Source organism: Empidonax traillii, unplaced genomic scaffold (assembly GCF_003031625.1).
Source record: "Empidonax traillii isolate 1590-97213 ecotype Southwest subspecies unplaced genomic scaffold, ASM303162v1 scaffold172:size1107868, whole genome shotgun sequence".
NCBI lineage: Eukaryota > Metazoa > Chordata > Aves > Passeriformes > Tyrannidae > Empidonax > Empidonax traillii.
In genome coordinates, this window is record NW_020955365.1 from 956,637 (window position 1) to 970,576 (window position 13,940).

Here is a 13,940-nt window from a genome sequence, read left to right on the forward strand (position 1 = left end):
GAAGCAGCTGCTGTCAGTGTGAGCAGATGAGGGAGGCAAAAGGTTTTCCTGAAGTGCATTTTCTGGCGGAAAAGAAAGGCAAAGCACATAAGGGAAGAGGGAGAAGTGGGAGGAGAGAGGGGCAGGGAGGATGACAGGGAGGGGAGCAGAGCATGTAGAGCTGGGGACCATGAATGGAGGCACACAGATGATGGGTGGGGATCATGTCCCCCATGCCTCAGCTTGGGGAAGGGTTGCTGAGGACTGACACTGCAGACATCTCCACACCACACTGTTGCAGCACGTGGAGAGTGGGAAGCCCTTGCTGCTGACTTTGCTCTCTGATGGTGGAACAATCCTGTGGCAGCAGGAGGTCACTTGGGCTGCCTGGCTTTTGCTGAGGGTGAAGAGCAGGTACAACCACCTTTCCCAGAGGAATCACTGGGGCACAAAGGGGGTGTGAGTGGTTCCTACTTGCCATCTTCATTTTTTTGAGTCCCCACAGAGAAATAATAACTCCTGACAGCTATCAGGCAGAAGGGGTAAATGTCAGCTCAAATATTTTTCCTCCATTTTTCCTCCATCATGTGTTTTTATTTCTTCGCTGGTTTGTTCATGCCTTGTTATTGGAAACTTACAGATGGCTGCTAAACAGAGCTTGCTTTGTATTTAGCCTTGATGTTGTAAAGACTGTGTATGAATTTCATATGAAAAACAATCTTACTTTCTATGTATCATTGTTGTATAGCTTGAGAGACAGCAGCAACGGAGGTGGCCCAGTGTGACTGCCCTGACTCCTATAGGAACTATGCCTGATCTGTACCAGATGTTCTCTGCAGGGGATTCTTGGATGCCTTCTACAGTGCAGTCACAAATGTACTAAGTATCAGAGCCTTCCCAGTTCCCATGGGACAAGGGGCCAGCTTTCCCAAGGAAGGTATTTGTTAGGACTTCTTGATAACAGCTACTTGAAATTTTGATGTTATTTTCAAACAGTTTTTCCTTGTTTCATCCTAGCTAATATTTGTCCTCCTTTGTTATCTATACCTTACAGCTACCTCCAGGTGGGAATCACAACTTCACTTGGCTGTTTCAGGGGGCTGTGCATGCTGGAACAACTTCCCTGCTGACTGCGGAGTCCTTACTTCCTTTTTATTTTCTCTTCATCCCCTTTCTTAATTTTTACTTTCTCTTCATCCCCTTCCTACAGGAGTTCGAAATGCTGAACAGTTTATCAGCTTCTGTCCTCAAAATGCCTAGAACTGAACGTAGCCTTCTTGTTGAGGATGCAATGGTGTTAAGATCCTCTCAGATTTCTCATAATATAGCTCCTTGAGGTACTATTTAGGTATAGGCAGCTTTAGTCCAAAATTTGCTGACCATATTTAATTCCAGTGTAATAGATGACTTGCTTTCCCCTTGTTCTTGTCTGAGACTGGTGCTTACCAGATCTTCTAGTTTAAGACTTTTGAGTGAAAGGACTTTCCCCTCCATCTGCGTGTTCCTCATCCCAGCTGTCTATATGTGACCTGGCCAGGTACTGACATTTTCAAGACTGACTGTGCTGCATCCGTACTGTGGCCCCTTTTTAGTAAAGTTCAGCATCCGCAGGCTGTAGCAACACATTGGCTTGGAGTCCAGGATTATTACTAATTTATTAGTACCCAGTGTTGTACTTACAAAGAACCTACCATGGAAAAACCTTGATCCCAGAGAGTGTTTCTGGTAAAAACTGCAGTTGCTAAAGCCAGATCTAATACAACTTGTTGTTTTGCATGTAGTTGGCCTGTTGTTATTTTTCTTCCCTTACTTTCAGACTTGCAGCCAGTACCCCTGGTGCAGAGAGATGCAAGCCTGCTATGCCCATGCCAGCAGCTGCCTGGATGGTAAGGTGACTGTCTGATGTACAGATTTGGGCTGCCTTGGATCTGGATAGCTTTTGTGAGATGTGGAAACGAGTTTGCCTTCTCCTCGTGCCTACAAAAACCAATATGGTGTTTTGATGAAGCAAATGGGAGTTTGTACCTCAGGTTACTTCTGGGGCAGAAACCTCTGTATAGGTGAGGAATTGGCCTTGTCTCCCATCTGCAGTGCCCCTTTTCACCCCCTGTAAGCCTGCACAGGTCACGCTTCCAAGGGATGTGTTCCAGCAGCCTACATTGGAGGGCATGTTAACAGTCCTGGGATTTCCAGCTCTTGCTCCCAATGTCCTAACCAGAGTTGAAGGGAAAAAACCCCACAGCTAATTGAGTTCTCCTAATAGCACAAGACAGAGATTCTCCCACTGATGTTATTCATACTTACCTACTCTGTCACCCATGATTACATGGGCATTGTGCTGGTAGTTTGGAGCTCCCACATTTTGGTGTGTTTTTCACTAAGCTCTCTTTCTTCCTGTATGGTTGTGCAGCCAGTGCCTCCCAGAGAGAGCAAGGTCTCTTGTAAGGGACCAAGTTCAGCTTGCTCAGTGGATGGCTTTTGTAGATAGTTTGTGCTTTGTGCAGATGCTTTTCTTCAGTATCATAATAGGCTCAGAGCTCCTGCAAGGACGCCCTGGCCATCTGCTCTACCCTTTTGGGCACAGTCTGCAGGGCAGACACCAGTGTACTGCTTTGGCAGGAAGCTTACAGAGCTGGGGCTTCACCACATTGCTTCTCGATGTTCTTGAAGGAATCTTTCCTTCCTGTGCACTTTTCCTGTGCTGACCACTGTTCTGACCAAGCTCTCAGGGTACCAAAAGCATTCTTCACTCCCATTGTCCCTCTAACTAAAGTACTGCTCTTCATAGGGCAGCATAGTTCATTTATTTCTGTCATATCCCTGGTCTTCTCTGCCATATGTACAGTCTGGTGTATGTTTCATATGCGCTGGTGATTGTTATGTTCAGCTACTTCATTTACAGCCTCAGGAATCTGAGAGGCCCTCAGAAAAATGCCAAAGTGTTTGAAAATTCCTGAAGGCAACGAGCCTTCTTAGTGAAGGCATTCTTTTCTCCCAGCAGGAGCAGCAAGGATCAAAATTTTCACCACAGTTATGCTCAGCTTCAAGAGGAACCACATAAAAAGTGAGAGCATTTGTTAAATGTAAGGAAAAAAGCTGCAACTGACAGAATTAAATCCTTACGTGCTCCCAGCACAGAGGCTTCAGCCATCCCACTCCCTCCAGGTGGATCACGGTGTGGGGAAAGCTCAAAGCCACAAGACCTCCCTGCCTTGGTCTGTCAGGACAGACTTTGGAGGTGCAGGTACTCAACATTAGGGTACCAAGCTGATCCCAGCTTTAACAGCCCTGACAGCACTGTGAGGGCTGGGAGTAAAGTTTCAAAGTTAAACAGTCTGGTTAACTTTGCAGCAAAACCCTGAGCAAATTCCACGGTTGAGCACGTTTATAAGCATGTGATAGTATTTTTTATTTTAATTGCAAGATCTTCTGTTCTTTTTTTCCAAATCTGTCTAGATTTGCATCACAGTGGTGTGGTACTGCTGAAACAGACTGTTGGCTGGTATAACCTCCCCATCCTATGAGGCTTTACATTAAATGCTCTCGAAAATACAGACTTGTTGTTCCTCAGATCTCCAAGCTGAGGCCCTGGATCTTACTGTCTAAGACCAGACTCAGAGAGAATGAGATTCCCTGATGAAAACTTATAGCTGCAACCACAACCAATGACAGCTGTATTGTAAACACCAAGATAAAATGTTAAGTAGTCTGAAAGATGGGGTATTGGAGACCTAAAGGTGGTGGGCACTCTTGACATTAATTTTTCTAACTCTCAAAATCCCATTTTTAAACTGGAAAAATGCCCTACAAAACACAGAGAGATATTGATCAATACTACAGGAAAATGCAAGAGTGGATTGATATTGAGTGATGTGCTGACTTGAAAACTGTTGTAGGATGGGAATTTTGCACTAAGCATCTTCAGATCTCCTGAAGAATCCAACTTATACTGAAGGTTTGGATTTTTTTTTTAGTTTATTTATTTTCTAATTTATTTATTTTTAATTGAGATTCCTGAGGTGATTTAGATATTAAGTGGAGAGGGGGGGAGTGTGAAAGCAAGACAAGGGCTTCTCACTTTTGCAAAGATTAATTCTTCTTTTCTTGCAGAGATTTGGGTTTAATTAACTTTCTCACTAGAGTCAGAAACTGAGGTCAGTGAGGATGGGGATTTGTCTTTAAAGTCATGAGAAGATGTTTTTCTGGCTTTCAAAGTGCTGTTGGGAAGGGATTTATAAAAAGACCCCAAAAAGTGACTCCTGGACAGCTCATATTTGTATCTTATAGGATAGAGAACACTCAAAGACAAGATTTTCAATTGGACACTCAGTGATGAGTTTCAAGAAAAAAACTCCAAAGATGGCACAAAAGAAAACATTTCGAAAGCTGAGACTTGACAGCGTAACACCAGGAGGCAGTTGAACCTGACAAACCTGAAACCCCTATGAACACTTAGAAAGTTCAGCAACAGCAAGAATCAAGAGGAGATGACTGCTTGCATTCACATCTGTCATTTTTGCTATAGTGTAGAAACATGCTGATGTTCAGTTGCATAAAGAGTCCCAGAAACTGGCCAAAAGATTTCAGCCCTAAGGAAACCATGTCCACCACTTCTGGGAGAATACACCAGTCATCACTTAGAGAAAAACAGTTTCTCAGATGATATCAAAGTCAGTCTTTATTGTCTGTTGTTTGGAGATAAATAGCTGGTTTTCTCTAATGAGAAGTGGTGAGTGACTTTCAGAGTGAAAAGCTAAGTCATCTGCTTTTCTCTGCATATATTTTTTAAGCAAGTCAGACTATATTCCTAGGATTTTTAAACCATTTTTAATTATTTTTTATTCCTTTTGACATGTTTTTTATAGTAAAATAACAGAGAATAACATATTACAATGTATATAGACTGAAGTCCTTCAACAAGCTACTTTAACACATTTGCTTTTTTGCACCATAGCCATCTCTCACTGAAAAATGGAATTTTCAGGAATTATAGCTCATTAGAAAAAACTTAGAACCTCAGACAAAACAACAGTGAGGGTGTTTTAGGTCTCCTCTTCTAAGTCTCAAAATCCCTTACAAGTAAAGGAATGAATGCAATCCCTATTAATAAATAGAAATTATTTTTAAAATAACTAACAAATTGTGTTGACTCAAAGCATCCATCTTCTGATACAGCTCAACAGCCAGGCATGAGAACTAGGGTGTGTGTGAATTCCTGTTGGACTCCTCTAGGAAGGAGAATAGAGTAGTTCTCTGATGGGAACTAGGGATATGGCAATTAGATGTGGAACTACACCAGGACCCTCCCATTGGCTCAAATGCTTCAGTTCCTGGACTAAGGATAAATTTGCTTTTACTCCAGTATTTTCTGACAGAGTATTTCACTATCTTTGGAGTGTTTTCCCAAGGCCTGAGATGAAAATGGAGTAAAATTTTCTCCTCTTGTTGTTCTCCTGCTTTAAAAACTTTAAAAAGGGGGAAAACTCAATGATAAGAGAGGCAACCAGCCTGCAGGATCCAAAACTGGATCCAATGGGTCTTTTCCCAGAGAGGAGAGGACAGACTGAGAAGGTGGACTAAGGATAATATGATACAGGATGGCATAATGTGAGGGAAAGCATGAGAGCATTGCCATAGGAACTACATTTAACTACAGAAAGAGCAGGCTTGCACATGAGCTCAAAAAAAATTAAATCGGTCCCCTACAGTAAAAGCCAAATAAAACATAATCTACATAAAGAACACTTAGGGAAAGGAGAAAAACATTAAAAGGTGAGAAAGGCAGGAGAAATTTGAAGTAAGTGGAAAGGACGGACTGCTTCTGTCCAAGAAAATAGCTGTGGGCTGCAATTAGCTAAATGGTACATGACTTCTGTGCTGTGAGAGTGCTGCAGTTCTGAACTACTCTGCGGTTTACTGCTGTTTCTAATGGCAGGAGTGCTGAATAATAAAAGCTGTACTCTTGACTGCCAACAGGAATTAATTTCCTTTAGCTTTTGGTGCTGAAGCTATATTTTAACCAAAAACTGCTAGCTTTTATTTCTGGAATAACAGTAGCAGATAACTATAGCACTTGCATGGATTTGTAGTGATGCTTTATGTGTGGGGATCAATCGTTTAGACAGGATTTGCTCTCCTCTCCACAATCACTGCTTGCTCCCATGAACATGTTCAGCATAGGAAAGATAAGATGGGGGAGGCAGTTCTTATGCAATGAGGCTTGTCAAGCTAAAGGCAATGATTAAAAATTCTACCTCCTTTTTATGAATATTATGCAGGTGCAACAAACCTGCTCCTTGCCTACAAACAAACCAAAAGCCTTTCCTGAACGGTAGGGCAGTAGGGAATCTTGGTGTCTCCCCAGACATTTAAGCGGTTATGGGTCTCTCACCACTCCTCAGCATTCAGGCTACCAGAGACCAGGAGACACAGATCAATAGGGTTAAGTGGATTCACTCTGTGCTTGCCTGCATATACTCATCCTATACCCTTCTCTTGCCTCCCTGCTTGCTCTGCTGTTACCTCTCTCTGGGGACACCGTTTGCTTGCTTGTCCAGACAAGCTCCAGAGCTTGAAGTTGCAAGAGGGAGAAGAGAGAAAAGCCTTCCTGCTTATGGGGGGCAGTGTGAAGGGAGACTTGCCCCATGCTAAATACAGGGAAGAGGGAGCAATCAATGCATTAGCATCTTCTGCTGGATGTGACGGGACTGCTGGAACAGTCTGGTGACAGATTATAATGCTTCTCTCTGTTCTTAACCGGCAGCAAGCAAGTCCTGGGGAGCAAATGTCTCATCTAAATATCTATGGGCATGGGGACAGTGCAAGTGTCATACAGGGCATCCCATCAAAGGAGAGGAAACACAGCATCATTTGGAGTGCTGCTTCATTGGAATTGCAACGATAAAGGAACGAATAATAGGATTAATTCACTTAGCTATTGATTTCAGACACACACATTTTCACTTAACGTTATTATAACAGCCAGACTCTCATGGCTCATGGCTTGTGGGCAGTACAGCAGATACAGAATTTGCAAGCCCTTTTCCCCAGTTGCTGATGAGGTAAATCCTATCAGCACATTCCTTATGGTGAACCCCTGGAGAAGGTTCTCCTATGGAAAGATTGCCTAATGTCTGGACTGGTGACTCTAAAGCTGTTCTCTGCAGATGTACTCTCAGCAAATAATTGGTAGCCAAAATAACATGGGGACCCATGGAAATTCTATATAGAAAGCTGCTGGGAAAGGAGGGAAGAAAACAGAATGGGCTTGATATAATTAGGTCTGGACATACATGCACACAATATCTCAGCTAAGCAGGGATGAAGTTCAAATTCAGCCTCCCTGTATCTCCATAAATATTGAATAGCTATAACAGTGAGAGAGAAAATAATATAGTGCAGGGAGACATTAAGACATTTTTCAGTAGTTTTCATCACATGGAACATGAGGTCTGCTCAGGGTCCCAAATAACTTCTTTGCCAAATTAATCTGCAAAGGACTTTCTCATAACTAGCTCTTACAAAACCACCCTGCCCATAAGCGGTTGGATGCAATGGCCAAAAATAAGTGTCAAAGGTGGTGAAGACCATGCTGAAATCTGTGGTGACACCAGTAGAGATGCTGACACATTAGATGATCCCAAACTGGGCCAGCTCGTGCAGTTCCAGATGGCTGAAAGCTTCCCATGGGCAAATCACTGTGATATCTGCAAAAGAGAGAAAACGAGAAATAGCTTCTGGTCCCTGTATTCCTTGTATTTATTTTTTATTAATGGAAAGGCTGATTTACTCAGGAAACATTAAGAAGAATGAGACTCCACCTGAAGGTTAAATGAGCAGCTGAGCATTTCAGATCTGGTATTACCTGTCAGACCAAACCAGATCAGTGTATTTTCTCTCTGTGAGTAAAAGCAAGCCGGCATTTCCTACAGTCTCTTCAGTGACTATGCAAACTGGTGTAAAAATTCATTCCGGTTATGTGGTCTCTCCTGTTCCTACAAACTACCTGTAACCAAAATGTTATCTCCTTGAAGATGTGCAATTTTAAATTTGATGTTAACTAATTTAGTCTACAGGTTCTGTAGCTCTCTTGTTATCAGTACCTACAAAGCTCTGACTGGCTACAGCTCATCCAGTGCATGTTTCTCAATCCCAGACGGGTACATAAAATTCTTAAAATTAGGATTCTGATGACAACACAAATACTTAACCATCTGGGATTTAGTTCCTGTGATTTTTGATATTAATAGCTTGGCATTTAGCATTTCTTTGAGAACCTCATGCTGCTGAAATTCTTAGCCAGATAATTATCAGAAAACAAACAAGCACTTTAGCAGCCAAATGTGAGTATTGAGAAATTGAAGCATGTCTAAATGGCCCTTCTGTCTTGTCCTGTATGAAAGCATAAGCATGAACGTGGCAGCTTGCAGAGGTAGTACTAGCCTTCCCTGGTGACCCTGAGAGCTGCAGAGAGACCAGGGGAAAAAAGAGGTCTCCCCAGAATCCTCTCCCATCATGAAGTTTCTCTGCACTTGTGTTAAAGCAGGGAATGACAACAACATCCTGCAGAGCTTACCTGTGCCGAGTCCCTCCATGCCTGGGATGTCATCTCCAAACCTAGGAGAGAAAAGAGCAGGTAAGGAGTGAGTTTGGGCCAGCAGCAAGGAAAGGGGAGTTGCCCTGAACCCCCCAGCCAAGGAAGCAGAATTGTGGGTAGGCAGCAAAAGAAGGGAAGCAGCTCCAGGTTGGAGAGCTGATGGTACCAGGGGGCAGGAGGAAGCCTTCTGGCTCCTTGCCCAAGCAAAGATGGTATTGCGGAAGCCCAGCTTAAGAGTGGGGAGCCACCCAACTAGCATGGTTTATTCTCTTTCCAAAATTCCCTTACCCTCTTACTCCTTTTTTGGGAGGCTTGCTCTTGAACTGCCTTGTCTGTCTCTGCTTGAACTTAGGAGGCCCCTTGCGTGGTGTGGTGGAACCAGCTGGAGCATCTCCAGTGTTGAGAGTGGCCGCTGGGGTCTCACTCATCGCTGGGCTGTGTGCAGCAGGCACGCACCTCTCTCAGATCTCTCTGTCTGCAAGATAACAGCAAGGACTGACACAACACTCTGCTTATCTCTTCTAGGTATCAGTAGTCAGTTGACAGAATTATGGAAAAATATAATTGTGAGAGGATTAAAGATAATTATATTAAAGATAAAGAAAGATTGTAATGCATACAAATTAAGCAGGGTAACACTGCCTTTCATCTGGTATGCTAGAATTAAGATGTCAAATGAAGGACACTTGAGCTAAGGCCAGAAGGACACTTAACCCCATGTGGCAATGACTTCCAAAGTCATGGGGACTCACACCTTCTTTTGTCTCAGACACAGATGGACTCTTGGAGACAGGTTGATGCAGCAGTTTGCCTTACAGTTTTGATAAAATAGAAAAGTAAATGCTGATGTTGTTTGTTTTCTAGTTAGCCTTGGAATAGCAGTGCTGATGTTTTTACTGACTGTTTCAGGACCTGACTACTAGGAACCACAAAGACACACGTATGGTTTATTGAAATATCCTGTCCTTAGGAATGATCATGATATAGTTCACCTGTGCCTAAGCATTATCTGATGAACACTGATGGACATGGGTTGTTGAGCTAGATGGGCCGTTTGTCTGGGTGGAGCTGCTGTTAGGGCTTCATGATTGTCAATACCAAACTTACAGGAAATAGCACAGCATGTTGAAAGATTACAGAGAAGGCTAAGGCTTGGAGACAGTCTTTTATGCAGAAGTTAATTTCTCAGGATTTAGAACAGTATTTAGAAGAGTAACTTTCTCCAGGATGTGGCCATTTTGGTATTTTTGAAAATTATATTACATATGCTAACCTCTCTTCACCACACTGTACATGAGCCCAGCTCCACTTCACAGGGGCTAAACAGTTATCAGGGAACAATTTTTGTTTGGGAGACATCTCTCCTTCCTTAGAGGACAGAACTGCTGCAGTAAGTCTCAGTAGTGCCCAAAGGGGAGCTTCCAGCCCTCCATTAAATTTTGTGCTAATTAGTATGGTAGAATGGTCTGAGCAAGTGTATTTATTGATAAAAATAAATGCAATTTTTTTTCTCCCTTCCTTGAAGTCACGTTTTTCCCCATGACTGCTACATATCTCCTATCTCCAGGTGTTTATCCCTGTGCATCCAGGCTGATGTAATCGCTGATGGAATTAACTTCAGGATTTGGTACTAAAGACTAATCTCATTATGTCACCATAGTACTCTAGTTTAATCCCCAACATCACCTGCCGTGACACTTGGGACTTTTAATCTCAGAACTATAAACGCCATCAAAGATTTTCTTTTCCTTAGTCTAAAGAGGGTTCATGTATTTGACTGTCCAGAAATAGCCAGAGTGCTGGAAAGCAAAGCCTGGGATACAAGGAGAAAGATCATCTGAGCAATCTTCCTGTGTCACTTGCACACCAGTGCAAGGTGAAGAGCCATATTTCTGTATTTGTGGCAGTTTAGGAATACTTCACCCAGGACATCTTTCCATCTGTGGCAGCAGTAGGATGGTTCCAAATGGTAGTTCTTCTGTCGCTTGTGGTCAGGCTTCTGTCTCAGCTGTAATATCCCAAGCAAGAGACTGGACAGGTTCCAGCAGCCCCAAATGGAGCAGCAGATGGTTGTGTCTGCAGCTGAAGTATGCACAGATGCTATTCCTCCGCAAGTAACACAACGCTTCCTAAGCACACACTGTGCCCACAAACACAGGGATCAGCTTGAACTGTAGAAGTTACTTCTTTGCCTGCCATCTCTGAAGCACCTGAACAGTCTCCCAGTATTTACAGCTTTATTCCCACAGCATGATGGTAGGACAGGCAAACACTGCCACCTTTATCTTTTACCGAATGAGACTGGGGGTGCAGTGGTAGGTATGACCTGGACTGCACTGCTGGATTTCATCCTTGCTGGTGATGAAATCTTTTGACTCACAGTTTTCTAGGGCCAAATTGAGAGATGAAGGCACTTTGGCTCCAAAACAAACACAGAATTTGGTGCCTCACTGTTATTCAGGATGGAAGGAATTCAGATGGTACTTCCCCACAACAAAATGATTTGCATCAAAATACTGTTTCATAGCATGTCTGCTAATGCCCCAAAGTATATTCTTATGACGCTGCCTCAGGTGCAGTTCTCCTCTGCAGGTTGTCTGTCTGTGTTAGATACCCTTCCTGAACTACAAGGGACACACGTCCAGTTTTAAGCACCATGTCAATCTGACATCGAAGATACCTAGCACCCCTCTCAAGGGCTACTCCCAAAAGTACAACAGGAAAAACAAAGCAGCTAACAGATTTCCATCCCTTAGGACTGACTTCCAAAATTTGTAGGATGCATTTGAGCTCCATCTCCAACTGAGTTCCTGCCCTGCTTCACCAACCCTGCTGTCATGCTACCTTAATAGATAGTTGCTGGCATGATACCTTAACGACAAAAATGTCTTTGAGGGTCCACACCTTGTCCCTGACTTCGACTCAACAGAGGAATAGCTAAGGGGAAGATTCAGTACTGGGAGTTTTCCTTTTTCCCCAGTACAAAGTAGCTGTATCCATCTACCAGCTACTCAATAACCCAGGATTTGGTAGGAAAAATTATCTGCCCAAATCATACTTCATCCTCTCTCACCAGCATGAATTCAAAAAAGAGCACTTGATGAAACTTTTAGTGAGGGACAATTCTAATTTCTCCCTTCCTAACCTCCCTCTACCCATTCTCTCCATGCATCACTAAAAGATTTGACCGAGGATGGAAAGCAACCTTAATGCCACACAACAACCACATTTTGCAGTAGGAATCAAGCTGCTCTCTCACCATTGAGCTGGTGGGACTCACTTGCCATCATGCACAGTCAAAGATTTCTCCATTCATGCTGGAATGGCCCTGACCCACAACATGGAACCTGCCCCAGTTCCCACATCTTGGAAACCAACTGCCCCTACACACAGCCAGACCAGCACCCCAGGATCACAGCTATGAAAGAAATACCAATAGCAGCTTCTTCACAGCCTTTTGTCTTACCATACCTGGTTACTTGGATAGTATTTGGTAGCAGATGAAAGAGGCGGATTGGCAAACGTTTTGAGTCTCCTTTAGATCTCTGCAAGTGCTATGATGCTTCCTCCCAGTGCTTCCTGGTCTGCCAAAGCTCTTCTGCTTCTGCCAGCACGGGGGTGCAGCTCCCGTGCAAGAGCTGATGGCTGTGGATGCAAAGGCTGTTGAGGCATAAGATCCTCTGCCATGCACTTCCCCTGCCCTCTCCCCTGACAAAGTGTTAATTAATTGCCCCTGACAGCATTTCTGCCCAGACCAGGGTTTAATCCTCTGGGTAAGAGCTTTGCTTGCGTGGGAATGCTAATTATACCTAATACACATTAATGGGTTTATCTCAGTTGCGTCAGAAATCCCACCTCCAGGTTGTTGACCAGGTTAATCATCCTTATTTTAGTTTTCTTTGAATTTAAAGGGCTTGAATACTACTGACAAATGCTGACTCTTTAATCTACCCTGTCCTTAATCTCTGATTCTCTGTGGAAGATGTCCCTGGCAGATAATGTAGATGCATCACTTGATCTTCTTCAGACAGTTTTGGTGTAGGAACTCATCTTCCCCTGTCCAAAACATTCAAAAATACAGACTTCTCCATATGCACTTGTCTTATGCTGTCTCAGGGGTGTCAGACACAGAACCTCCATGAGCCATGGCACTCCATTCAGGGATACATGGGAAGCAGACAGCAATCAGGAGGAAACACCCTTGTTTTCACATTCTTTTTGTTGGGCTTCTTGCATGCTCAGCTCCCAAACTCATAAGAGCCACTAGCACCATCCTTGGAGACAGACTTTCAACAGGGAGTATTGTATCCAGTGTAAGGTGCCTTTGAGGAGTCTCACAGCTCCAGTCTCAGTTGCTTGAGCTGGCTAATCATAGTGATGGAAAAAGTCCACAAAGGTCCAGCCCTTTCTGCTCCTGTGTTTTACACAGGGTCTCAAACCCTTCATCTAGCAGCTGTTTTAAGACCAAGAGCAGGTGAAAGAGAATGCACTCTGGAAGACAGAAACTCATTTAAAGTAGAACTATATTCCCAAACGCAAATAACCGGAAAGACTATCCCAGGAGAAAGAAGGGATTCAGTAACACCAGAGGTACAGCATCACAGGTTACAAACTCCCCACTGACATTTCCTGCATGTACAGCTGGGCAGCAGAGCAGGAAACACCAGCTGCCTGTCCCAGCTGCTCCTCAGAAGCTCCCCTGTGCTGCTTACATGCAGGCTCAGCAAGTTGCTCAGACACAAGCCCAGGGGGTTCCAGGGAACACTGACCAAGGGGTGCCCAGAATGGGAAACTGAGCAGCCTGCAGACAGCAGAGCTGCTTGTACAGCCAGGGAGCTTTGAGCTCCAGCATCTGCCCTAATGTTAGAGGAAACAGAAAACAAACACGCAAGAACCACAATTTCCTCTCCTAGCTACCGGACCTGTTTGCACTCTCCAAGTTCAAACATCCAGATTTTTTTCCCCATAGAGTTTTATATGGGCTTTTCTCTCCCTTCAGTTTTGTAGCCAGTTCCTTTTTCATCCCCCTGCCCCCTCTATTGATTTGAGCTCCTGGAGAACACTTACATTACCAAAGGCTCCTCTTCCAAATCATTCAACTCCTGTCCTGCAGCCTGTGTAGAAAGAGTCTCGATGTGTCCTTTCTCCTCCAGATATACCCTGCCACCAGGTGACATCAGGACACCAGTCGTGGGCGGGCGATTACATGGCGCAAGGAGGTGGGGGGAGCACTGGGAGACCAGCACTGTGCAGGCACAGCTGCAGCAAGGTCTAGGGGAGTAACAGAGCCTTGGCACGCTCCTGAGGGGTGATGTACCGCTTTCTGCAAGAAAAGCGGCCTCTCTGGAGCTCCTGGGGTGAGATC

General features: G+C 44.0%; 1 protein-coding gene across 2 annotated transcripts; it reads right to left on the bottom strand.

Moving 5' to 3' along the window:
- Positions 1–6,739: 6,739 nt before the first annotated feature.
- Positions 6,740–13,703, bottom strand: PDE6H (phosphodiesterase 6H). Of its 2 annotated transcripts, none has more exons than XM_027885796.1 (4): positions 13,643–13,703; positions 8,864–9,050; positions 8,555–8,595; positions 6,740–7,685 (listed from the first exon to the last, which is right to left on the bottom strand). In XM_027885796.1, the coding sequence occupies exons 2-4, from the start codon at positions 9,001–9,003 to the stop codon at positions 7,609–7,611; spliced, it is 258 nt and encodes an 85-aa protein (XP_027741597.1). In that variant the 5' UTR covers positions 9,004–9,050; positions 13,643–13,703; the 3' UTR covers positions 6,740–7,608. The 2 variants fall into 2 exon arrangements, with proteins under 2 accessions (XP_027741597.1, XP_027741596.1); XM_027885795.1 differs by lacking the exon at positions 13,643–13,703 and adding an exon at positions 12,047–12,356.
- Between the last annotated feature and the right edge of the window lie 237 nt (positions 13,704–13,940).